The sequence below is a fragment of the Eleutherodactylus coqui genome, chromosome 3, assembly GCF_035609145.1.
Source record: "Eleutherodactylus coqui strain aEleCoq1 chromosome 3, aEleCoq1.hap1, whole genome shotgun sequence".
Lineage (NCBI taxonomy): Eukaryota > Metazoa > Chordata > Amphibia > Anura > Eleutherodactylidae > Eleutherodactylus > Eleutherodactylus coqui.
The window spans coordinates 114,884,558-114,911,396 of NC_089839.1; the positions used below are offsets into that span (position 1 = coordinate 114,884,558).

Below are 26,839 nucleotides of genomic sequence, written 5' to 3' on the forward strand. Positions count from 1 at the left end.
CTATGACACCGGAAAGTGAAAAAATTACATTCCGCACGTAAAATTTCTACGCCAATTCTTTTGCGCTAGAATTGAATAATCAAGTTGGGACCCATTAACTTTTCCTATTTATTACATAATCAATGCTCCTGCCAAATTTCGAGTTTCTATAACACTGGGAAGTGAGAGAATTAGATTCCGTACGTAAAATTTGGACGCTAATTCTTTTGCGCATAGAATTGAATAATCGTGTTGGGACCCATTAACTTTTCCCATTTATGACATAATCAATGCTCGGGCCAAATTTTAAGTTTCTATGACATTGGAAAGTGACAGATTTAGATTAAGTACGTAAAATTTCGACGCCAATTCTTTTGCGCTAGAATTGAATAATCGAGTTGGGACCCAATTACTTTTCCTATTTTGGAGATAATCTATGCGTGTGCCAAATTTTATGTTTCTACGACATCGGGAAATTGGAGAACTTTTGGCGAGTCAGTCAGTCAGTCAGTGAGTGAGTCAGGGAGTCAGTGAGGGCTTTCGTCTTTATATATATATATAGATGTATAAACACTGAGATTTCTCAGGCAGATATACAATACACTTAATGCAAAACCCATCTGCCAGGTCTTCGAGTCATCGTGCTCCCTGGCAATTCCACTTAATGCTAACTCTGTGGAGCTGCATCATGTTCCTTACTCCTATTACAGGAGGTCATAGACCACTCTTGCCACAAAGGGTATGTTCAGTGAGGAAAATACAGATTTTCCATAGATTTCACACGGGTATTTGATTTACTGCAGATTACATTAAATAAGTGATATGCTAATTATTTCTGTGACGTGGCCTTTATAAATCTGTAGAAGTAAAATTTGGACTGTATGAACGACAAAGATTTCTACTGGAAGCAGATTTGCATGTGAACAAAGCCAAAGGCTGTCATATGGCGACCGCGTTGGGTGTCCTTCCTGCATCGGTCTCTGTAAGCACAGTGAGACACATTATCACTTACCTTGTAATGTGACGGTCTGAGTATGAACTTGGCCTAAAACCTGGAACTGGCCCTTGCTTTCCCGACACACGCTTGCCGTTTCCGAGCAGGAACTCGGCCCTTTGTTCACACTTTGGCAAAGATTAAGATAATACCTATGCAAAACACAGAGAAGCAATAGTTCTAGTAAGAAAATGCAATCCTTTAGACCAGTGTTCCCCAACTCCAGTCCTCAGGGACCGCCAACAGGTCATGTTTTCTGGATTTCCCCAGTATTGCACAGGTGATGTAATTATTGTGAATGCCTCAGACATTGCCACAGGTGTTCTTACCATAGGATATCCTGAAAACATAACCTGTTGGGGGTCCCTGAGGACTGGAGTTGGGGACCCCTGCTTTAGACTGCAGGCACTAGTGTAGAACATATCAGTCATTTACCTATCACCATTTGCTATAAAATCCCAGGATCCAGTCATGGAGGAGAGCATTCGAAGGTCGTAGGTTTGGTGATTAAATATGAATTTGCAGTCCAATTTTCTTGGAAGACAGGCCAGTTGTGTTTTCCATTCAAAGAGAGCAGAGCATTCCTTGGTCGCGCTCTGTAGTTCAGGTGATCCCTTTCCAGAATTTTCATCACATCTAAACAAGATGGTGGACTGCCTGATGTCAGTTGCTGGAAGTGAGCAATGGAACACAACATAGCATGAACAAGGTTATCTGATGCTTACGACTTAATATTCCAGCCTGTAAATTCATCTATAAATAATAAGAGGCACAACAAATCCCAGTGTCATGCGTCACGTCATTGGGCCCCAGTACTAGGCACAACACTGTAGCCATAGGGGTTCTCCGTGGACATTGTATTTTGTAAAACCTTGCTCAACCTGCAATATTAAAATAACATATTACATTCTCACCCATTCGCGCTCCCTGCTGCTGCCATCTCACTGGCTCACCAGTCACTGATAGTCTTCACTACCGGGTGCAGGGAGCTGATAATGACGTCCCCGACAAAAGGGTCATGTGACCACTGCAACCAATCACTGGCTCCCTGTGAATAGCTGCTGTGCTCACGTGACCCAGTGTCACATCGTCATAACGCCCCTCCCGGAAGTGAAGTTCAGCAGGGACTGGAGAGTCGGTGTGACGGCGGCAGCAGCAGAGAGCACGGAAGGGTGAGAATGTAATCTCTAATTTTCAATACTGCAGGGAGAGTGAGCAAGGCTTTACAGAATATCATGTCCCCGGAGAACCCCTTTAAGTGTTCTTTTAAACAATTGTGAAGCTATAGAAAATGAATTCCTTATTAAACCAACCTGAAGAACAGTAGCCCCAGTTTTCAGTTTTCTCAGGATCGGCAGCAGTCGCACACCACAAGCGTGGCCTGTCTTCTGTTGTGCACGTATTATACGTTTTACCTTTATAGGTGAATGGCAGTCGGCAGGGAACGCCGTCTTCAGTCACTAATGGATGAAAATGAAAAAAAAAGCATTGTAATACAAAAAGCTTTTAAAAGATCAATAACATTTACCAGTGCTAACACTATGCCCTCTGGTTGAGGAACCCACAAGCTGGTATAGAGATGCTCCTATAAGTGTGCCTATTAAATTCCTGCTCCTGCTTGTAAGTGCACTAAGTCACCCATTAGTACAATCTCCCCTTTATTGCCAATTAAGTAATATCAACCAACAGATTATCATAATTCTAAAATTGTCACAGAGGCTTATAGGGTAACTAGCTGATATACCCGGCTTCGCCCGAGTTAATTTGGTACTGGTATTAATCTGGTGTTCACACGGAAAATCTTATGAAGTCGTGGTTACTTTAGAGATACCGACGAAAAACATATGTTCACCATTTTGCATAGTTCTCTGCGTTACCCAGGAAACACCATGGGGAGGTAACCATGCGACGTTTCCTTTATATAAAATGACATCAGGAAGTGAGAGAATTTGATTACGTACATAAAATTTGGACACTAATTCTTTTGCGCTTAGAATTGAATAATCGAGTTGGGACCCATTAGCTTTTCCTATTTATGACATAATCAATGCTCGTGTCAAATTTCCCGTTTCTATGACACCGGAAAGTGAAAAAATTACATTCCGCACGTAAAATTTCGACGCCAATTCTTTTGCGCTAGAATTGAATAATCGAGTTGGGACCTATGAACTTTTCCTATTTATGACATAATCAATGCCCGTGCCAATTTCAAGTTTCTATCAAATTGGGAAGTAAGAGATTTAGATTATGTACGTAAAATTTGGACGCTAATTCTTTTGCGCATAGAATTGAATAATCGAGTTGGGACCCATTAGCTTTTTCTATTTATGACATAATCAATGCTTGTGCCAAATTTCCTGTTTCTATGACACCGGAAAGTGAGAAAATTACATTCCGTACGTAAAACTTGGACGCTAATTCTTTTGCGCATGGAATTAAATAATCAAGTTGGGACCTATTAGCTTTTCCTATTTATGACAATCAATGCTCGTGCCAAATTTCCTGTTTCTATGACACCGGAAAGTGAGAAAATTACATTCCACACGTAAAATTTGGACGCTAATTCTTTTGCACATAGAATTGAATAATCGAGTTGGGACCTATTAGTGTTTCCTATTTATGACATAATCAATGCTCGTGCCAAATTTCACGTTTCTATGACACCGGAAAGTGAGATAATTAGATTCCATACGTAAAATTTGGACGCTAATTCTTTTGCGCATAGAATTGAATAATCGTGTTGGGACCCATTAACTTTTCCCATTTATGACATAATCAATGCTCGGGCCAAATTTTAAGTTTCTATGACATTGGAAAGTGACAGATTTAGATTAAGTACGTAAAATTTCGACGCCAATTCTTTTGCGCTAGAATTGAATAATTGAGTTGGGACCCAATTACTTTTCCTATTTTGGAGATAATCTATGCGTGTGCCAAATTTCATTTTCTACGACATCGGGAAGTTGGAGAACTTTTGGCGAGTCAGTCAGTGAGTGAGTGAGTGAGTCAGTGAGGGCTTTCGTCTTTATATATATAGACTAGCTGATATACCCGGCTTCGCCCGAGTTAATTTGGTACTGGTGTTTATCTGGTGTTCACACGGAAAATCTTATGAAGTCGTGGTTACTTTAGAGATACTGAGAAAAAAACATATGTTCACCATTTTGCATAGTTCTCTGCGTTACCCAGGAAACACCACGTGGAGGTAACCATGCGACGTTTCCTTCATATAAAATGACATCAGGAAGTGAGAGAATTAGATTACGTACATAAAATTTGGACACTAATTCTTTTGCGCTTAGAATTGAATAATCGAGTTGGGACCCATTAGCTTTTCCTATTTATGACATAATCAATGCTTGTGCCAAATTTCATGTTTCTATGACATTGGGAAGTGAGAGATTTGGATTATGTACGTAAAATTTTGACGCTAATTCTTTTGCGCATAGAATTGAATAATGGAGTTAGGACCCATTCGCTTTTCCTATTTATGACATAATCAATGCTCGTGCCAAATTTCCCGTTTCTATGACACCGGAAAGTGAAAAAATTACATTCCGTACGTAAAATTTGGACGCTAATTCTTTTGCGCATAGAATTGAATAATGGAGTTGGGACCCATTAGCTTTTCCTATTTATGACAATCAATGCTTGTGCCAAATTTCCTGTTTCTATGACACTGGAAAGTAAAGAAATTACATTCCGCACGTAAAATTTCGACGCCAATTCTTTTGCGCATGAAATTGAATAATGAGGTTGGGACCTATTAACTTTTCCTATTTATGACATAATCAATGCTCGTGCCAAATTTCATGTTTCTATGACACCAGAAAGTGAGAACATTAGATTCCGTACGTAAAATTTGGACGCTAATTCTTTTGCGCATAGAATTGAATAATCGAGTTGGGACCCATTAGCTTTTCCTACTTATGACATAATCAATGCTCATGCCAAATTTCCCGTTTCTATGACACCGGCAAGTGAGAAAATTACATTCCGCACGTAAAATTTGGACGCTAATTCTTTTGCGCATAGAATTGAATAATCGAGTTGGGACCCATTAGCTTTTCCTTTTTATGACATAATCAAGGCTCCTGCCAAATTTCCCGTTTCTATGACATTGGGAAGTGAGTGATTTAGATTATGTACGTTAAATTTCAACGCCAATTCTTTTGCGCTAGAATTGAATAATCGAGTTGGGCCCCAATTTCTTTTCCTATTTTGGAGATAATCTATGCTTGCGCCAAATTTCATGTTTCTACGACATCGGGAAGTTGGAGAACTTTTGGCGAGTCAGTCAGTCAGTGAGTGAGTCAGGGAGTCAGTGAGGGCTTTCAGCTTTATATATATATACTAGCTGATATACCCGGCTACGCCCAAGTTAATTTGGTACTGGTGTTCATAAGATTTTCCGTGTGAACACCAGATAAAGTCGTGGTTACTTTAGAGATACTGAGGAAAAACATATGTTCACCATTTTGCATAGTTCTCTGCGTTACCCAGGAAACACCACGTGGAGGTAACCATGTGACGTTTCCTTCATATAAAATGACATCAGGAAGTAAGAGAATTAGATTACGTACATAAAATTTGGACACTAATTCTTTTGCGCTTAGAATTGAATAATCGAGTTGGGACCCATTAGCTTTTCCTATTTATGACATAATCAATGCTCGTGCCAAATTTTCCGTTTCTATGACACCGGAATGTGAGAAAATTAGATTCCGTACGTAAAATTTGGACGCTAATTCTTTTGCGCATAGAATTGAATAATGGAGTTGGGACCCATTAGCTTTTCCTATTTATGACATAATCAATGCTCGTGCCAAATTTACCGTTTCTATGACACCGGAAAGTGAGAAAATTACATTCCGCAAGTAACATTTCGACGCCAATTCTTTTGCGCATAGAATTGAATAATCGAATTGGGATCCATTAACTTTTCCTATTTATTACAATCAATGCTCGTGCCAAATTTCTTGTTTCTATGACATTGGGAAGTGAGTGATTTAGATTATGTACATTAAATTTCGACGCCAATTCTTTTGCGCTAGAATTGAATAATCGAGTTGGGACCCAATTTCTTTTCCTATTTTGGAGATAATCTATGCTTGCGCCAAATTTCATGTTTCTACGACATTGGGAAGTTGGAGAACTTTTGGCGAGTCAGACAGTGAGTGAGTGAGTCAGTGAGGGCTTTCAGCTTTATATATATATATATAGATAGATATCTAGAGATGAGCGAGTATACTCGCTAAGGACTAATCCTCGAGCGAGTATGCGGGTGTCGGCAGGGAGAGTGGAGGGGAGATCTCGCTCACCCGAATCTTTTCTCCCAAGCGGGCAGGTACTTGAAAAGGACAATACTCGCGCGACTATTTGTCCTTAGCGAGTATGCTCGCTCATCTCTAGTAATATCACATCAACTATACCCACAGTTCTCTAGTCCTCGTCCCCCACTGAGATTATTTAGAGGCCACAGCATCACCATCCAAGCTCCTGTCATCAGTGCTCACACCCTGGGCACCATGATGCCAGGAGTTTGGGACAGTGTCAGTGTGGGCTTCGATTGGCAGCAACAGTCATCAGGCTTCTGGCAGCTGTCTGCGCTGGGAAACGGGGTTGTACTTGGCATTGTGCGCAGAATTTTCCACTGGGGAATATCCACAGCATTTTCACTACGTGTGAACATATCCAAAGTAGAATGGTCTCAATAGCACAAATCATGGTTGGACCAGTTGACTGCCATATGTATTATATATCTACTTTCCTTAAGCTAATTTACTTGTTCAGAGCCCTCCCAATTAGAGGTTTTAATAAATTTGAGCAGGACATGATTAGAGATGAGCGAACGTACTCGTCCGAGCTTGATACTCGTTCGAGTATTAGCGCGTTCGGGATGCTCGTTACTCGTAACGAGTACCACGCGATGTTCGGGTTACTTTCACTTTCATCTCTGAGACGTTAGCGCGCTTTTCTGGCCAATTGAAAGACAGGGAAGGCATTACAACTTCCCCCTGCGACGTTCAAGCCCTATACCACCCCCCTGCAGTGAGTGGCTGGGGAGATCAGGGGTCACCCGAGTATAAAAATCGGCCCCTCCCGCGGCTCGCCTCAGATGCGTTGTGAGATAGCTGAGGGACAGTGGTATCGTGTTGGAGCTGCTGTAGGGAGAGTGTTAGGAGTTAGTGTAGGCTTCAAGAACCCCAACGGTCCTTCTTAGGGCCACATCTAACCGTGTGCAGTAGTGTGGAGGCTGCTCTTAGCAGTGTTGCACATTTTTTTTTTTGGTATATCGGCCGTGCAGAGCATTGCGCCCTGCAGTAATACTCCAGGGACGGAATTGTGTAGGCAGGGCCAGAAGACATATATTATAGATTGAATATACGCAGTGGTCCTTTTGAAAAAAATATTGAAAAAAAATCTATTTGGCCTGTCTGTCACTGTGCTCCGTGTCTGCTGGGGGTAGTAGTTCTCCAAATAAATACGCAGCCAGCTAAGTGTTACAGCAGGCTTGCGCCAAATTATTTCCTGGCTCTGAAATCACCGGTCTGTTGCAGTTAATAACAGTGCAACACTGCAGTTCCGTGACACAGTCCAGGGACAGAATTGTGTAGGCAGGGCCAGAAGACATATATTATAGATTGAATATACGCAGTGGTCCTTTTCAAAAAAATATTGAAAAAAAATCTATTTGGCCTGCCTGTCACTGTGCTCTGTGTTCTGGGTCTGTGTCTGCTGGGGGTAGTAGTTCTCCAAATAAATACGCAGCCAGCTAAGTGTTACAGCAGGCTTGCGCCAAATTATTTCCTGGCGTTCCGTAAGCGAACTCAGCCTCCAACCACAGGCCAATAAGCGGCACATTTAATTACAGTGTTGCGTTTCTGCATTCCTGGTAATACAGCATGCTGAGGGGTAGGTGTAGGCCTAGAGGACGTGGGCGCGGCCGAGGATGCGGAGGCCCTAGTCCGGGTGTGGGCACAGGCCGAGCTCCTGATCCAGGTGTATCGCAGCCGACTGCTGCGGGATTAGGAGAGAGGCACGTTTCTGGCGTCCCCACATTCATAGCACATTTAATGGGTCCACGCGGTAGACCTTTATTAGAAAATGAGCAGTGTGAGCAGGTCCTGTCGTGGATGGCAGAAAGTGCTTCCAGCAACCTATCGTCCACCCAGAGTTCTGCGCCGTGCACTGCTGCAACTCAGAATCCTCTGGCTGCTGCTCCTCCTTCCTCCCAGCCTCCTCACTCCATGAAAATGAGACATTCTGAGGAGCGGGCAGACTCCCAGGAACTGTTCTCGGGCCCCTACTCAGATTGGGCAGCAGTGGTTCCTCTCCCACCAGAGGAGTTTATCGTGACTGATGCCCAACCATTGCAAAGTTCCCAGGGTCCGGGGGATGAGGCTGGGGACTTCCGGCAACTGTCTCAAGACCTTTCAGTGGGTGAGGGGGCCGATGACGATGAGACACAGTTGTCTATCAGTGAGGTAGTAGTAAGGGCATTAAGTCCGAGGGAGGAGCGCACCGAGGATTCTGAGGAAGAGCAGCAGGACAATGAGGTGACTGACCCCACCTGGTTTGCTATGCCTACTGAGGACAGGTCTTCAGAGGGGGAGGCAAGGGCAGCGGCAGGGCAGGTTGCAAGAGGCAGTGCGGTGGCCAGGGGTAGAGGCAGGGCCAGACCGAATAATCCACCAACTGTTTCCCAAAGCGCCCCCTCGCGCCATGCCACCCTGCAGAGGCCGAGGTGCTCAAAGGTCTGGCAGTTTTGCACTGAGAGTGCAGACGACCGACGAACAGTGGTGTGCAACCTTTGTCGCGCCAAGATCAGCCAGGGAGCCACCACCAGCATGCGCAGACATATGATGGCCAAGCACCCCACAAGGTGGGACGAAGGCCGTTCACCGCCTCCGGTTTGCACCGCTGCCTCTCCCCCTGTGCCCCAACCTGCCACTGAGATCCAAGCCCCCTCTCAGGGCACAGGCACTACCGTCTCCTGGCCTGCACCCACACCCTCACCTCCGCTGTCCTCGGCCCCATCCAGCAATGTCTGTCAGCGCAGCGTCCAGCCGTCGCTAGCGCAAGTGTTTGAGCGCAAGCACGCCGCCACGCACCCGCACGCTCAAGCGTTAAACGTGCACGTAGCCAAATTTATCAGCCTGGAGATGCTGCCGTATAGGGTTGTGGAAACGGAGTCCTTCAAAAGTATGATGGCGGCGGCGGCCCCGCGCTACTCAGTTCCCAGTCGCCACTACTTTTCCCGATGTGCTGTCCCAGCCCTGCACGACCACGTCTCCCGCAACATTGTACGCGCCCTCACCAACGCGGTTACTGCCAAGGTCCACTTAACAACGGACACGTGGACAAGCACAGGCGGGCAGGGCCACTATATCTCCCTGACGGCACATTGGGTGAATTTAGTGGAGGCTGGGACAGAGTCAGAGCCTGGGACCGCTCACGTCCTACCCACCCCCAGAATTGCGGGCCACAGCTCGGTGCTGGTATCTGCGGCGGTGTATGCTTCCTCCACTAAACCACCCTCCTCCTCCAACGCAACCTGTGTCTCGCAATCAAGATGTGTCAGCAGCAGCACGTCGCCAGCAGTCGGTGTCGCGCGGCGTGGCAGCACAGCGGTGGGCAAGCGTCAGCAGGCCGTGCTGAAACTACTCAGCTTAGGAGAGAAGAGGCACACGGCCCACGAACTGCTGCAGGGTCTGACAGAGCAGACCGACCGCTGGCTTGCGCCGCTGAGCCTCCAACCGGGCATGGTCGTGTGTGACAACGGCCGTAACCTGGTGGCGGCTCTGCAGCCTCACGCACGTGCCATGCCTGGCCCACGTCTTTAATTTGGTGGTTCAGCGCTTTCTGAAAAGCTACCCACGCTTGTCAGACCTTCTCGGAAAGGTGCGCCGGCTCTGCGCACATTTCCGCAAGTCCCACACGGACGCTGCCACCCTGCACACCCTGCAACATCGGTTTAATCTGCCAGTGCACCGACTGCTGTGCGACGTGCCCACACGGTGGAACTCTACGCTCCACATGTTGGCCAGGCTCTATGAGCAGCGTAGAGCTATAGTGGAATACCAACTCCAACATGGGCGGCGCAGTGGGAGTCAGCCTCCTCAATTATTTTCAGAAGAGTGGGCCTGGTTGGCAGACATCTGCCAGGTCCTTGGAAAGTTTGAGTAGTCTACCCAGGTGGTGAGCGGCGATGCTGCAATCATTAGCGTCACCATTCCTCTGCTATGCCTCTTGAGAAGTTCCCTGCAAAGCATAAAGGCAGACGCTTTGCACTCGGAAACAGAGCCGGGGGAAGACAGTATGTCGCTGGATAGTCAGAGCACCCTCATGTCTATATCTCAGCGCGGTGAGGAGGAGGAGGAGGAAGATGAGGAGGAGGGGGAAGAGACAGCTTGGCCCACTGGTGAGGGTACACATGCTGCTGGCCTGTCATCCTTTCAGCGTGTATGGCCTGAGGAGGAGGAGGAGGAGGAGGAGGATCCTGAAAGTGATCTTCCTAGTGAGGACAGCCATGTGTTGCGTACAGGTACCCTGGCACACATGGCTGACTTCATGCTGGGATGCCTTTCTTGTGACCCTCGTGTTACACGCATTCTGGCCACTACGGATTACTGGGTGTACACACTGCTCGACCCACGGTATAAGGAGAACCTTTCCACTCTCATACCCGAAGAGGAAAGGGGTTCGAAAGTTTTGCTATACCACAGGACCCTGGCGGACAAACTGATGGTAAAATTCCCATACGACAGCGCTAGTGGCCGAAGGCGCAGTTCCGAGGGCCTGGTAGCAGGGGAGGCGCGGAGATCAGGCAGCATGTACAGCACAGGCAGGGCAACACTCTTTAAGGCCCTTGACTGCTTTATGGCTCCCCAGCAAGACTGTCACCGCTCCCCAGTCACGGCTGAGTCGGCGGGAGCACTGTAAAAGGATGGTGAGGGAGTACGTAGCCAATCGCACGACCGTCCTCCGTGACGCCTCTGCCCCCTACAACTACTGGGTGTCGAAGCTGGACACGTGGCCTGAACTCGCACTGTATGCCCTGGAGGTGCTTGCTTGTCCTGCGGCTAGCGTCTTGTCAGAGAGGGTGTTTAGTGCGGCTGGGGAAATCATCACAGATAAGCGTACCCGCCTGTCAACCGACAGTGCCGACATGCTAACACTCATCAAGATGAACAAAGCCTGGATTTCCCCAGACTTCTCTTCTCCACCAGCGGACAGCAGCGATACCTAAGCAATACGTAGGCTGCACCCGCGGATGGAAGCATCGTTCTGTATCCCCATCAAAAACGAGGACCTTTTCGCTTCATCAATCTGTGTATAATATTCCTCCTCCTCCTCCTCCTCCTCCTCCTGCTCCTCCTCCTGAAACCTCACATAATCATGCCGAACGGGCAATTTTACTTAGGCCCACAAGGCTCAGTCATATAATTTATCTAAACAATTTTTATACGTTTCAATGCTCATTAAAGCGTTGAAACTTTCACCTCAACCAATTTTTATTTTAACTGGGCTGCCTCCTGGCCTAGTGACCAATTAAGCCACATTAACCAAAGCGATTAATGGGTTTCACCTGCCCTCTTGGTTGGCCATGGGCAATTTTTCTAATGTACATTAGTACTGTTGATACAGCAATTTTTGTGGGCCCTCGCCTACAGTGTAATCAAATTAATTTTTAGCCCACCTGCTTTACAGCTGACGTTACATCAGCTGTGTTGGGCACTGCAATGGGATATTTTTATGTACCGCCGGTGGCTTCCTGGCACCCACCCATGCTGTGGGTCCACAGGGAGTTGTAAATGCATCTGTGTCCACTTGTAAAGAACCCCAGTCTGACTGGGGCATGCAGTGTGGGCCGAAGCCCACCTGCATTAAACATGACATTACTACCTCAGCTGTGATGGGCAATGCAATGGGATATTTTTATGTACCGCTGGTGGCTTCCTGGCACCCACCCATGCTGTGGGTCCACAGGGAGTTGTAAATGCATCTGTGTCCACTTCTAAAGAACCCCAGTCTGACTGGGCATGCAGTGTGGGCCGAAGCCCACCTGCATTAAACATGACATTACTACCTCAGCTGTGATGGGCAATGCAATGGGATATATTAATGTACAGCCGGTGGGTTCCAGGGAGCCACCCATGCTGTGGGTGCACACGGAATTCCCATTGTGGAGTTGTACCTGCCTGTGACTATTTATAAAAAACCGTGGTCTGACTGGGGCATGCAGACACCTTGACAGAATGAATAGTGTGTGGCACATAGGTTCCCCATTGCTATGCCCACGTGTGCAGCTCCAGATGGAGGTGGCACAGGATTGGATTTCTCATTGTTTCTGTACAGCATTGTGGACTATCGCCCCACCCCTTTTAAAGAGGGTCGCTGCCTTGTCGTGCCAACCCTCTGCAGTGTGTGCCTGCGGTTCCTCTGGCAGACGCACTTATAAATAGACATGAGTGTGGCGTGGCATGAGGGCAGCTGAAGGCTGCGCAGGGACAATTTGGTGTGCGCTGTGGACACTGGGTCGTGCAGGGGGGGTTGGGCAGCATGTAACCCAGGAGAAGTGGCAGCGGAGTGTCATGCAGGCAGTGATTGTGCTTTGTTGGAGGTAGTGTGGTGCTCAGCTAAGGTATCCATTGCTAATGAGGGCTTTTCAGAAGTAAAAGTTGTTGGGGGGGGGCCCACTCTTGCCGCTATTGTGGCTTAATAGTGGGACCTGTGAACTTGAGATGCAGCCCAACATGTAGCCCCTCGCCTGCCCTATCCGTTGCTGTTTCGTTCCCATCACTTTCTTGAATTGCCCAGATTTTCACAAATGAAAACCTTAGCGAGCATCGGCGATATACAAAAATGCTCGGGTCGCCCATTGACGTCAATGGGGTTCGTTACTCGAAACGAACCCTCGAGCATCGCGAAAAGTTCGTCTCAAGTAACGAGCACCCGAGCATTTTGGTGCTCGCTCATCTCTAGTAATTTTAGAAGATTGATTGCCACAATACTTTCTGCCTCTAAAATGGACAATAGTTGAACACCCCTAATAACACATTTCCTCTGAACTATACCTAAAATTCAGGAAATCCAGTGTTTTGAAAAAATAGTCCATAATCTAGAAGATAAACTTCTTATTTATGAAAACATTCTGGTCCGTTTGATCTTCTAATTACATTGCTTACAGTTTTTAAAGGGGTTGTCCCGCGACAGCAAGTGGGGTTATACACTTCTGTATGGCCATATTAATGCACTTTGTAATATACATCGTGCATTAAATATTGGCCATACAGAAGTTATACACTTACCCCCTCCGGTGCTGGCGTCCCCGTCTCCATGGCAACGATGAAGCCTCTTCTCTGGTCGCACGAACAGTCGCGCTTGCGTAGAGTGAAATCCTCTGCTGGATGTGTCCGGGCTCACAAGCTGCGTCCTGGCTCCAACCTCTTCTCCGCGTCATCGTAGCTCCGCCTCCGTCACGTGGTGCCGATCAGCCAATGAGGTGGCTGTAATCGGCAGTGGAACGCAAGACTGGAGAAGAACATCCACGGTGCACCATGGGAGAAGACCCGCGGTGCACCGTGGGAGAAGACCAGCGGCGCCATCTTTGAAAGAAGAATCTTCAAAGCTGCAGAACAGGGATCCAGGTAAGCGAATTATTTTTTTTTTTAAATAACAAATGGATTCGTGTTTACTGTGCACAATGTGGGGGTCTGTTTAAAAAAAAATTTTTAGGTTTTGGCGCGGGACAACCCCTTTAAGATCTATGCTATATATTCTCTTGTTCTTTAATTCATATGGAATGGAAAGGACATTTTGGGACTTGCAGTTTTTAAATTTTTTCCATGCCTCTTATCTTTGTTAACTTGCCTGTTAATTAGTAATTTTACCGTCTAGTTTTGTTTTTTCCATGGTCAATGTGAGAATTCGAAGATATCCAAAATTTAGCCACTTACTAATGGTTGCTTTAGACAACGATTATCCCTCAAAAGCCATCGTCTTAGCGATAAATAAATATCTCTATCTTGCGGTTGTGCAGTTTTCATTAACGATTCACACATCGTTGTCTTTCGGTCCACTTAAAATCTGTCGCTCGGCCGTTTGCTTCTTGTTTGATTAAAATGATATTCGTTCAGTCGTTCAACGATTTTAGGGGAGTTTTTAATCGTTTGGTGGGGCGTACATTCAACAGGCTACAGGCCCAGCGATTGGCTAATGGGAGGACAAAGCTTTGTTTTTAAAATGCCCACCTGGTGCTCAACCAGACTATCGCTCAATTATCGTATATTTTCCGTTCAATGCAAACACTACATAACGATAATACAAACCCTGCTGCTATGTCCATTTTCTAACGATTTTCATTAGGTTAAACCGTCCGTCTTTAAAAGCAAAACCATCGCTCACTTTTAATCGCTATAATGAAAATTGGACAATAATCTATGGGTCTAAATGGGGTCTAAGAGATTTTGTTGTTCGCTATTGTATATTTTCTCCATAATCAGGATTGATATGCTGTAACATATTTTTAGTCTGACCTTGTTGTTTTACCCTTTCACCCCTCATTCTTCTAATTGCTCTTAATATTTCCTAAATCATCCTTTTTATGTTATCGGCTCAGTCTTAACCTCCTGCATCCTGAACTATGGTTTTTTCTTTTTTTTTTTTTTTTTTTTTTTTACTAAAGAGCTTGAAAAACAAAAATACACCAAAAACTGCATAAATTACAAAACCTGTATATGCTGCAAGGAACATAAATACCTAAGATAGATGTCCTGACTCCTGCACAGCTAGATGAAAAGCTCAAAAAATATTCTATATGGAGGGGTGTTTGCAGTTATTTCAAAAAGGTACAGAAATTGTATAAGTGCAGTGCTGTCCATAAATGTGGTAGATAAACCTTACAGAGCACAAGGAGAAACATAAATAAGCCAAAATGAAACACAAAGAACTATGGTATGTCGAGTGCTGGCATGTAGTAGTTTTCTAATTCGGGATGACATTTATGTTCCTATTACCGTGTTTCCCCAAAAAGGAAGACCCTGTCTTATGTTAATTTTTGCCCCAAAAGAGGCACAGGGTTATATTTATATATTTGGGGGGGGGGGGTCTTATACTCACCTAACAGGCCCCATTCGGGTCCCTCCCGCTAGGCTGCGGGACTCCGGCAGTCTTCTGTGTAGTCCTTAAAGCCGACGAAGCATCACTTGCTGGTGACGGGGCTTGAATACCCCGCCTCCAGCAAGCAATTGCTCTGACTGGTTCAGAAGCACCGCCTCAGCCAATCAAAGCCATCAGGGGGTTGGACCAGATGACCCTGGAGGTCCCTTCCAACTCTACCATTCTAAGATTGCCGGTGCTCGATGAATGGTTGTGACTGGTTCATCGAGCGCCACCTGTGATTGCTCTGATTCAGGAGCGCCGCCTGAGCCAATCGCTTGCTGGAGGCAGAGTATTGAATCCCTGTCACCAACAAGAGATGCTCCATCAGCACTGAGGACTGGACGGAAGCCTGCTGGAGCGCCGAAGAGGCTAGGTGATTATTTTTTTCCTTCATGTAGTGTAGCTAGGGCTTATTTTTGGGGCAGGGGTTAGATTTCAAGCCCTCTCCGAAAATCAGGGTATGGCTTATTATCGGGGTAGGTCTTATTTTCGGCTTAACACAATAGTTGTATGCTGGAACCAGTTATTTGAAATTCATATATGCTGTAGGTTCTACAGATTACAACTATCCGCTAAACTACATTCTGTACATTAAAGGGATCCTGCACATGCCAGCGGTGCAATTTGCAGGCATGTGAAGCAGAGTAGATTGACATATAGTTTTATGGGGAAAGATTCATATAGAACTTGTATTTTATTCATTTAAACATCGCCTCATTCTGAGTTGAACAGTCCAATGGGCGGTCCCATCAGTGATTGACAGCTGTGTATGACTGTACCTACAGGGGTAGTTCCCAAGACCGCCCATTGGACTGCTTAGCCCAGAATGAGCAGATATATAAATGAATAGAATAGTTTTACTGAATATTTCCCCATAGAACTATATATCAATGTGCATAGCTCCTCCTGTGCTATAACATCATGCCTGCAGATTGAAAAGCGTGTTCCAGCTGACAAATTCCCCCTAAAACACAAAACTAGCAAAATACTAAAAAAGAAGAAAATGAAATGAGATATTAAACAGCACAACAGAATGCTTCATAGTTACCTGGTGGGCAAGGGTCTCCCCCAACATATTGAAGTAAAACCATATTATCTTGATGACGATACTCCATTTTCATTGCATTTGCGTTTCCGAAAGAGACTGCTGTATTTCCAGACTGAAGACATACAGCTCCACTACATTTACCAGTTGGCACATTTTGAGCCGGAGCGCAAACTCCAATATAGTAAGGATTAGGACCCGGTGTCTGAAAGTGAAAAAAATCTTATATCATACTGCACATAAGTTATTTTGTTTCCAGAGATTCTTCAAAAGCTTTGCCTGCTACATTGGAATACCACTTTTTCTTGTGCATACTTGAAATAAATCATTTCAACCCCTTCAAGACCAAGCCTGTCTGTCTAATAGGCCACGTATACCTGTGCACTTTTCTTTTCATTTAACCAATGGGTTTCTAGAAATGAAGATGTTTTGTAATTGGTTTTCATTAAACATTTCAGATAGTTTGATTTGTATGCTTGTATGGGTTTTCAAGGCAATGGACACTAGAGGACTGAAATCTTAGCAAATTCTGTCAGAGGGAACTGAACTGACGGCTCCCTCCTGTTACGGAGTGTATTCACAGCCTTTCACTGAGCTTTTACAGAGGGCTGTATGACTGTGCGGGGAATGGTGGAAAAGATTAAAAGGGCAAAGAGCAGAGAAAACTACTGCTCTGCAGGTGAAACTTAGAAGGAAGCGTAGCACTAAAAGTACTGCAGCAGCGACTTCAATCTCAGTATTGGCTGTGATTCAAGAGGTCGGACCCCTACTATTATAAAGTGATGGTATATCCTAGAATCTAATCAGCTGACTAAAATCTTTAGGCTTAACAAATGTGAGAATAAACCTAAAGACTATAATTGAGAAGGAGCATGAATCCGGCCAGCTTAGGGCTCACATGTTCATGGCAATGCTATACTCCTCTATAGTAGTACACTGCATGTTTGCATTGCAGACCTCTAGATGATCCATGTGCTGCCATATGATGTCTACTTGGGACACAGCATTCTCCATAAATTTTATGGTAGATTCTCATATAAACCACAATAAAAAAAAATCCAGTTGCCTCAGTGTAAAATAAGAGACAGACAGAAATACCCTACAAGCAGTGGTACTACTGACTGTTACAACACAAATCAATACTATGGTCACATGCGTGAGCCCTTATAACAGGCAGCGTGTTAGCTCTACATAATTTATTACATGATACTCTCATAACCCTCTTGATAAAGGACAGCAGAACGCTCTTCCTTCTTAGCTTGTCTGGCTTCCCTTCCGTACGTTACAGTTAACTGCATTCTATTACTAGGCATACATGCATTTCTTTCTTACATGGTACGGCTCTTTCGAGAGGCTGGAGAAATTAAAAGTGTATTGTAGCTGCTGATCCGTAAGTGAACATCCTGAAACACTTTCCTTATCCGGGCACACTAGTGGGGTGTCCCATTCAAAAAGATAGTTGCATTCGGAAAACTGGGCGAACTTTGGTCTTCCCTATGGAAGAATGATGTATGAAAACTAAAATTAGTTTATCAAAGTAGAATATCATTCTGAAAAAATAAACAAAACTAAAAGCAATGTACAAACTTACCAGATCTGTGCCTGCGCTGCAATGGAAGAGAATAGTGGTAGAATAATAGCCTGAAGAATCACATTGTGTCCGGCTGTCCATTCTTATGGTCACAGTTTGTGTAGTTTGATCAATCTGTGGAGCACCTGATGGGCGGCCAATGTCCTTTTTAATATAGTGGGGGTAAAAAATAAAAAGATAAATATACTCTATTTTAAAATCCAATAAGTGTAAAAATAATACAAGGATACTCTCTAATAATAACTGTAATAATTGGCCAATAACTGCAGAGAGTATTGAGTGGTCGCTACAGTTCCAAATTATGTATCATAAATTACATATAGCCCTTCTAAGCCTTATCATGACTCGATAAATAAGACTTTTAGAAGACTTTGGTGTCCTACATGTACATGGCAGAACATAAGTTTTGCACTTTTCTTTGTACTTCTGACTGGATCACCAAACGAGAATCTTTTCATATGTAATCCGTGGCTTAATACTATGCACACTATGCAAAACGTTTGCTCTTCACCATCTTTGAACCAGCATTTAACATCATGCAGACCATAAAAGGTTTGTATCAATCTGCCATATAGTATGAAGAGGATGCATGTCACTAAGAATTCTATCATCCTCTAGTAATGTCTGATGGCTGAAGGATATAACACACATACATGTGGCTTCAGAAACCTATTGGAAAACCATATTAGAGGGTAGAACTTCCTTTCTACCTGTTCCAGCTCATTGATGACTGTCACAAATGAGGGGCGCCCTTTCATTAACTTAAAATGCTCAAATAGAATAGTTTAAAGTTAGATTTCTGTTCTATCCACAAACTCCCTTTCAAGGAAAGTATACCTCAATCATGTGCACTTACAATGGTTTCACCAGCAGGGGTCGCTTTGCATACTGATGCCCCAGGGGGACATTTCACATTAACATCATCATTTAATGGCTGGCAGATATTGATGTAGAAATCTGAAAAGCCATCCTTCTCAGTGCTTTGTAGGACTTCATAGTAACCAACGCGTTTGATCAGCGGACTCAGATCAATAAGGGATGTGCCATTTTTCACGGAGCATTTAATCTGTACAACAAATAAGTTAAAACATTATTTTAGTGATTCAAAAGGAAAAAGATTATATTTCATCACATGATCGGGATCCATATTTTATAAGCTGCAATTAATCAGTGATGGTTCCCATGAAATGACAGGAAGCAAAGAACGTTAACCCCTTAAGGAATGCCTTTTTTTTTTCATTTTAACTTTGTTCTCCCCACTTGGAAAAAAAAAATCATAAACTTTCATTTCTACATCAACATAGATGTCTGAGGTCTTGTTTTTTTGCAGGATGAGTTGTATTTTTCAAGGACACTATTTAGGCCTCATGTCCACGGGCAAAGGAAGAATTAAAATCTGCAGCGGATTTTAACTCTTCTCCCGCCCGCAGATCCGCACCCCATAGGGATGCATTGACCACCCGCGGGTAGATAAATCCTCGCGGATGGTCAATAAAAGGGATTTTTTTTAAAAAAGGGAGCATGAAAAAATCCGGACCATGCTCCATTTTCATGCGGGTCTCCCGCGGGGACGGCTCCTGCAGGCTTCTATTGAAGACTATGGAAGCCGTCCGGATCCGCGGGAGACCTAAAATAAGAATAACTTACCCGCAGCGGACCGGGAAGGTCTTTTCTTCACGGCTGGATCTTCTTGCTTCGGCCTGGAGGATGTGCTCGGCGCATGTGCGCGGCACGCCGCTGACGTGCCGAGTACATCTGCCGGCCGAAGAAAGAAGATCCGGCCGTGAAGAAGAGAAGACCTTCCAGGTCCGCTGCGGGTAAGTTAATTCTTATTAATTCTTCTTTTCAGCGCTCATGTCCGCGGGGCAGGAGGGACCCGCTACAGATTCTCCATGGAGAATCCGTAGCGGGCCTGATTTTCCCCGTGGACATGAGGCCTTAATGTACCATCTGAAAGACTTGAAAAACCATCTTTAGGCAGGTCTTGTTTTTAAAGTGTACATACTGCGGCAAAAATAAATTTACACTATGGGTCAGTACAATTTAAATTATAATTTTTCTTCCTGTACTAGGTTCAAAAAACAAAATATCTTCATACAAAAAAATTCTGTCACCACCATAACGTTACATTTTTCTGGTGACCTATATGTGTTCGAGATAATTTTTTGCAGGATGTCCTGTAGTTTCTATTGCTACTATTTTGGAGTGCATTTGACTTTTTGATCACTTTTTACTACATTTTTTTCTTGGAGGTGGGGTGGCAAAAAAACAAACAAACAAACAAAAAAAACAAAAAAAACAGCACAATTCAACTTTCAAGTTTTTTTTCAGCCAACGTTCATCATACAGGACAAATAATGTCCGAACTATCAAAGTAACGCTGCTACAGACAGTGGTACCAAATATGTTTTTTGTTTTTCTTTTAATGTTTTGCAATTTTACTATAAATATTGCAAAAGTTTTTTGGATTTTTTAACTTTTACTTTATTTATTTTACTTATTTTTACTTATTTTTTTTAGTCCCTATAGTGGACTTGAACTTGTCATTTGATTGCTTATGCAGTATAATGCAATACCATAGTATTACATCATACTGTGATCTGATAGGTAGTCTATTAAGCCAAGCCACAGGTATAGTTCGACAGGCAATCAGCAATGGCAGTGCTGGGGGCCTTCAGAAGACCGTAGGCTGCCATGGCAACCAAATGGCACATCACAATCACATTGGGGGGTGGATTGCCTTTTGAGCCCCCTGAACTTCAATTAGGGATTGCGGTTAGAAGTGACAGTGGCGCTTAAAGGGTTAACAGTTGCGATCAGCGTGAACACTGATCGTGGCTGTTGCCAGCTGTAGGAAACAGCTCGCACCCAACATTGTAAGGAGCGGGATCGGCTCCTAATAACCTTCCATACAAAACGACAAATGCATAGGACATAAAATTATGTCCTGTGTTGTTAAAGAATTAAAACCATGCAAAACAACAACTTTTTTTTTAAAGTATATTTGAAAATTGTGTAACTTTTTGTTTTAGAAAGAATACCCCTTTAATATTAAGCCCCCTTTAAAAGGTTTGCCATCATACACACCTCTTGCTCACAGGCTAGGTGCGTATGCCAGGAGAACTCCCAAGTACAGGTGTCCTTTATATAGGAAGTCAGAGAGGGAAGACGGCCTGCAGCCGTATCTGCTGCACATACAAAAGTAAAGATGCTACGGTGTTTTTTCAGGGGGTTCTTGTCACACTGATCCCCATCTTCATAACTGAGTTTCAGCATTTGGTCCACATAAGAGATTCGCTTTTGTGATTTCCCGGCATTTATATATTTTCCACCTTGTGATACACACACACCTGTATGGCAGGCAAGACCATTAGCAGGGCAACATATACATATATAAGATGACAAACGGCAAAATATACAAAACAGTCTTTCATTGGAAGTTTAAATATTCTTTGGCCAAAGATGACTCACTGCTAACGTATGTTATAGAGTAAAATGTATCAAAGCTGAAATGCATATAATATAGGAGATCTCAGACTGTACTGGCTGTATATTTTAACCACGGTCATTAATGAACAACCGTCATTTAGTTTTATGCCCGTATCCCTCTATTCATCTGTGTTCAGCTGCTTAGATCTAGTGAGCACAGGATGTAGTCTATTCAGTGCCTGCAGTCCTCTACTCTATTACTGGCACATAAGCAGTCCATATTAGAATTTGGTAACAAAGCTGCTGACACTTGTTAAGTTATAAAAAAAACTATTTCCTTGGGCTCTCTTATGCCATTTTCTGTTCCTGGCTCACAACAGACCTATCAAGAAAAGACGAATGCAACTATTTCCGAGCAGAGGCAGCTTCTCCTAACAGGTCTGCAGCTGTCCGTGAACAGAAGAGAAAAAAAAATGAGATTAAAGTTACACTTCAAGGTTTCGTTCACGAAAACATACATTTAAATTTTTTTTTTTTAAGTCAAATTTTTTTGCACCAAAATATGCAGCTTTTTCAGCATGATACATTGTCCACTATATGTTCTGTACTGCGAAGAAAAGGTTTACTCACCAACTCCAGAGCCACATGAACTGTTGTTAATATCACTGCAAATATTTAACTGAATTGATCTTTCCCGATCCTCAATGCGATAACCAGCCTTGCTTGTCAATGAAGCCAGATTAAACTGATAGCCTGGGGGAGTAAAGCCAAGACGCTACAATGCTTGTTTATATACAATGCATCAAAATTAGCTATGCATAGAATCAACTATATGTCCAAATTCCTCATCATGGGTTAGATCATATATGTAAAAACATAATTTTTCACCCAAATTGGAAGCAACAGTTCTTAAAATGAGGAGTAAAGTTCTACAACCTCAGTTCCAAAAGTTGGTCCGCTGTGTAAAATGTAAAGGAAAAAAACCATGTAACGATTTGGAAATTTCATATAACCATATATTATTCACGAAAGAACATCGAACACATATTAGAGGAGGGGGGAGAAACACTTCTACATTTTATTTTAAAAAATGAAGTCATTTAGAAATTGATGGCAGCAACACATCTCACAAAAGTTGGGACAGCGGTAACAAGAGGCTGGAAAAGTAAGTGGTATTAATGAAAAACAGCTGGAGAGTCAATTTTCTACTAAGGGTTCATCCACACTGGAGTATGCTTTTTTTTTTTTGCGCATGCCGCAGCGCAACATACTTTGACTGTGTACAAGGCTTTTTTTTTTGCGCGTGTATCTGGCTGTACTTTTTGCACTTGCAGAGCATGTTTATTTGTGCATAGCAGATCAACATGCTCCGATTTAAATTGCTATTTAGCCTAGCGAGTTCCGTGTGTTCTTTTTTTTCACTGAATTGCATAGCATATTGTGCATGCATTTGCGCACACCGCACAGAATTCTATGGGGACCTTTGGTGCGTAAATGCGCAGAACGTTAGAGCAGGACCTATTATTTTGTACGCAAAATTGAGAAATATGTACGAATCTATTGACAATTATTAGGTTATGTTCTCTGTGTATTGCAAGCTTAAATGCATGAAATATGCCATGTGAAGGAACCCTAAATGACAAGAATGTGTAGAAAAAGAGCACGTTAGAGAGTTAGAGTCTCTCAGAAGCAAAGATGGTCAGAGATTCACCAATCAGTGAAAAGAAACACGTCTAAAAATTGTAAAACAACCTCAGAAAAATGTTCAACGTAAAATTGTGAAAAAACTTTGAATATCCCACTATCTACAGTATATAATGTCAAAAGATTCAGGGAATCTTGTATATTTAAGCAACTTTAATACAAACATCTGCAACATATCAATACCTGAAGCGGGGTTACTGACTCGACACTCATCATGTGTGCTTTCTGTCAGTGGACATGCATACGCTGTGACCCACAGGAAAGTATAGTCACAGTCCTGTAACATTGTGATTAACTGAGGTCTTGATGCCTACAAAAGAAAAAAAAGGGCGAATTGAGAATTGTTATGTATCCAAAATGAAACAATATGTGAGCCAAAAACATTTCACCTGCAAATAACTTACCGCTGTGTTCAAGTCACACATAAATCTTATTGTAGTCGTCTTAAATCTTATACCATCAGGGCAACGGTCTCCATTTTTATACTCAAGCACAGGCACTCTATTTTCCCATCTTGGACTGGATGCAAGTTCACCTAGATTTGTAGCCTTGTTCCCCTCCAACAAACAGGCAGCAGAACCATGGGGGCATGAAGCGGGCCCTTGAAACCAAGAAACAAAAACCACACTATGCATCTTTTCCCATTAACAGAGAAGAGAACATCTTCACTTGAAAAGATATCAGACATCAGTTAACCCATTCTGTCTAGAAGTAATTTTCATATGTGCCAAATAATATGGCATGCTGAGCCTATTAAGAATACATAAAAAGTCTTACCCGTCTCTGGCACTAGAGGTCTGCATACATTTATGTGGTATTTGGCGTTTGGATCAGTTGGAGAATCTGCTTCCCAGTTTTCATCATAATGTGACAACGGTGACAGATCGTATGACTTTCCAAGATTGTCCCTAGAAAGATATGCAACAAACAATGCGAAAAATAAAAAACATTGCAACAAAATCATATTCTGTAATGTAATAAAAAGCACAAGGCATCAACAGAATGACATTAATCAAAACTACTCAGGGCCCTTTTACGCAGCATGATTGTTGGGCGCAGAGGTGACAGTCGTCCCACCGATAATCAGTTCTGTGTTTTCACAAGGAAGCAATGATTGCTCAGTGAATGGAGGAAGATTGATCCAGCCGCCCCGCCTCTATTTACAGTAAACAGGCAGTCATTCATAGATAAATGGCAGCCTCTGTGTCTGCGTGTAAACAGGAGAGAGGTCAGCGGTCACAGACTCTGCAAAGGCTGTCCCCGGAATGGAGCTGCAGGCTGGGTGAGTGGAATGTCTGTAGGGATGCTGCCTGGCCAGAGGCCAATAGGTTGGGGAGAGAGGGTCACTATTACTACTGGGGTCAATATAGAGGACACTATTACTACTGGAGCCACTATGGGTGTTAATGATATTATATGTGGATTGCATTAAACTGCTAGAATAAAGTGGTCAATAGAGTATTTCAGATTGGACATATACAGATATTCAAAAATTGCAAATGTTGACTGCAATTCGTTGGCTTAACAGAAATATAGTGTATATTGTGATATTATTAGGACCGCATGCTTGCTGTTGAATACCTTAGCTATATTATACTTTTATGCTATATTATACTTTTATAATCTATGCCATTTTAGTGTGGTAGCTCTTCTATTGTATATTGTTCTCTATGTAAAGGAGGCAAGAGCGGTAAACTCAAGCCTATCTCGGGCAGCAAAATCCTCAAGCTTCTGTAATTCTGCCCCATGAACTAGTTCTCTGCAAGTATGCCAATGGGATGTGGGATAAGGCACATAAAGGGTTTATGTACTACGGGCATTAGAGAGTTAGTAAACTTGAATGAGTTCAGTCACCAATAAGAAATTTGAAAATCATGACCCAGAAAAATGCAAAGCATGAAATGATAATAGTGCGCTGACAACAACAAAATCTTACTTGAAGGAGCAGTCAATGGGTTTGTAAGGTAGACAGGCCAGCGGTGTACGCCATTGGAACTTGTATATGCAATCTGGAGTCTCTTTTAAAAATACAGGCTGAAATTGAAGATAAAAAGAGATCAATTTTAAAGATATCTGAATTTATACTCCCAGTCCTACCTCCATAGACCGCAGCTCGGCAGCTTCACTACTATGAACTAGTGGCAAAAATGGTGCTCTTCTGTCCAGATTAAAAAAGACTGACAAGCACAGTCACAATGCCTTCTTATTAGACCTAATTAAACACTGGTGCTGTGCGGATGCAAACAAATCCTGGCTTAAACTAGAATCTTCACACACTAAAAATTGGCCGACTGTCCTCCTGGCATCGGTGATTGGACTCTGCTCTGCAGCTGGTGGCTCGGGGGGAGTAGCTGCTAAAATTCGGGTGTGGAGTACAATTTGTATCTCACCGAGCACATCTGCATCTGTGAGGACCCATCTCTCGCTCTCTCTATACAGTCTGACCTCGCTGATGCCGAACTTCTGTCGAAAAAGGTGGTCCCAAGGACATGAGAGGACAATAAAAGATATATGTCAGGGGAACCGTGGTCATCCCCTCTTCCCAAGTGAAAGATTGATTCGGTGTCTGAGACTCAGTAATATACACATACATTCAAATCAGCAGCTAAATAAAAACCAACAATAAAACCTCCACAGCCATACCAGGGCTACTGGGGGAGCTCCTGCAACCTAATCAAGTCACGCATAAAAAAAAACCAAAAACTTACGAACTCCCTCTATCGCCTGCTCACAGACACAAACAAACTGAAAAAACAATGCAATTCCTAAATTGGAAAAAAGATCTTAACAAAATGTTCCCCATTACGGCATAAGACAAGGCACTAAAATGGGCATATAGATTCAACTGCCTCAGTTTCTCACTGGGAACAGTACAGAAGCTATTAAACAGGTGGTAATACACACTCGTGCGTCTTTCCCAGATGAGGAAAAATTCTTCCCCTGAATGTGGTTTACTCCATCCTCCATATATTTTGGTCATGCTCCATGCGGTCTGCTTTTTGGAATCAGGTTCACTGGCTGCTCTCCAGACTGCACATAGCCAACGTTCGGCTTACCCCTGAAATGGCACGACTCTTGCTAAATAAAGAAAGTCTACTAACTCACATAGAGTAGTCACTTCCCATATATTTCATGTTGCGAGACTTCTGATTGCCAAAAAGTGGAGGTCACCACACTGATCCCCAAAGTTGAGGAATTAGAAGACACCCTAGATCTGAATTTCTCCTATGAGGAACTAACCGCGTTTCAGCAGAATAGAGTGACTAAGTTAAAGAAAAATTGGGAACCCTGGACTTTATTATTTCAGAGTAAGCAGAAAGGACTCCCAATCTAAGATAAGCACACAGGTCTTAACTTAACGCATATTTGCCTTTCACTTCTACAGGGCAATGTGCCCCACAAGGAAGTGCCTCTCTCCTTCCCACCCCACCCATCATCTGTTCCCTTTCCCACTTTGTTGCATTTGTTGACCTGTGCATTACTAATGATGTAAGACTAAAAAAAAAAAAAAGGGAAAAAAACAGTTTTTATTTGGTTTTCAAAAAGAGACTGACAGGGGCAGAAATTATGCGAGATGGACCAAAGGGGTCCCATATTCACCCCTATGGCTCTGTTCTGGTTTCTGTCCCCATACAATTTTCTTACATGCAAAATGAAAACCAAGACAGAGAGGGCACTGTAGTGTTTAAACCAGGTCTGCACAACTCGGCATTAATTGGGGGCCAAAATTAAAATTGGTGAACCTCTTCGTAGATAGGTTATAAGCGGCTTCCTCACAAATTGACCTACTAAAACCTATCTATCTTATAGTTTCATAATTAAACTATTTTGCAAATTGCTTTGCTAAGAGGTACAACTTTTTAAAACACAGTTTGCACAATAGATGGCAGAGCCCGATCACTCTAGCTATGACAGATTAAACGCAACGGTT

At 43.4% G+C, this 26,839-nt stretch overlaps 1 protein-coding gene across 1 annotated transcript in view; it reads right to left on the reverse strand.

Moving 5' to 3' along the window:
• Positions 1 to 26,839, reverse strand: part of IGF2R (insulin like growth factor 2 receptor) — a 167,433-nt gene that overhangs the window by 26,188 nt on the left and 114,406 nt on the right. Inside the window, exons 29-41 of the mRNA XM_066595978.1 lie at positions 24,845 to 24,942; positions 23,686 to 23,816; positions 23,313 to 23,509; positions 23,092 to 23,218; positions 21,835 to 21,957; positions 20,863 to 21,125; positions 18,632 to 18,841; positions 17,776 to 17,919; positions 17,517 to 17,678; positions 16,188 to 16,389; positions 2,287 to 2,433; positions 1,409 to 1,643; positions 992 to 1,125 (exon numbers count right to left, since the gene is read on the reverse strand). Of these exons, the coding sequence (XP_066452075.1) occupies positions 992 to 1,125; positions 1,409 to 1,643; positions 2,287 to 2,433; positions 16,188 to 16,389; positions 17,517 to 17,678; positions 17,776 to 17,919; positions 18,632 to 18,841; positions 20,863 to 21,125; positions 21,835 to 21,957; positions 23,092 to 23,218; positions 23,313 to 23,509; positions 23,686 to 23,816; positions 24,845 to 24,942 (2,173 nt within the window). The remainder of the gene's footprint in view (positions 1 to 991; positions 1,126 to 1,408; positions 1,644 to 2,286; positions 2,434 to 16,187; positions 16,390 to 17,516; positions 17,679 to 17,775; positions 17,920 to 18,631; positions 18,842 to 20,862; positions 21,126 to 21,834; positions 21,958 to 23,091; positions 23,219 to 23,312; positions 23,510 to 23,685; positions 23,817 to 24,844; positions 24,943 to 26,839) is intronic.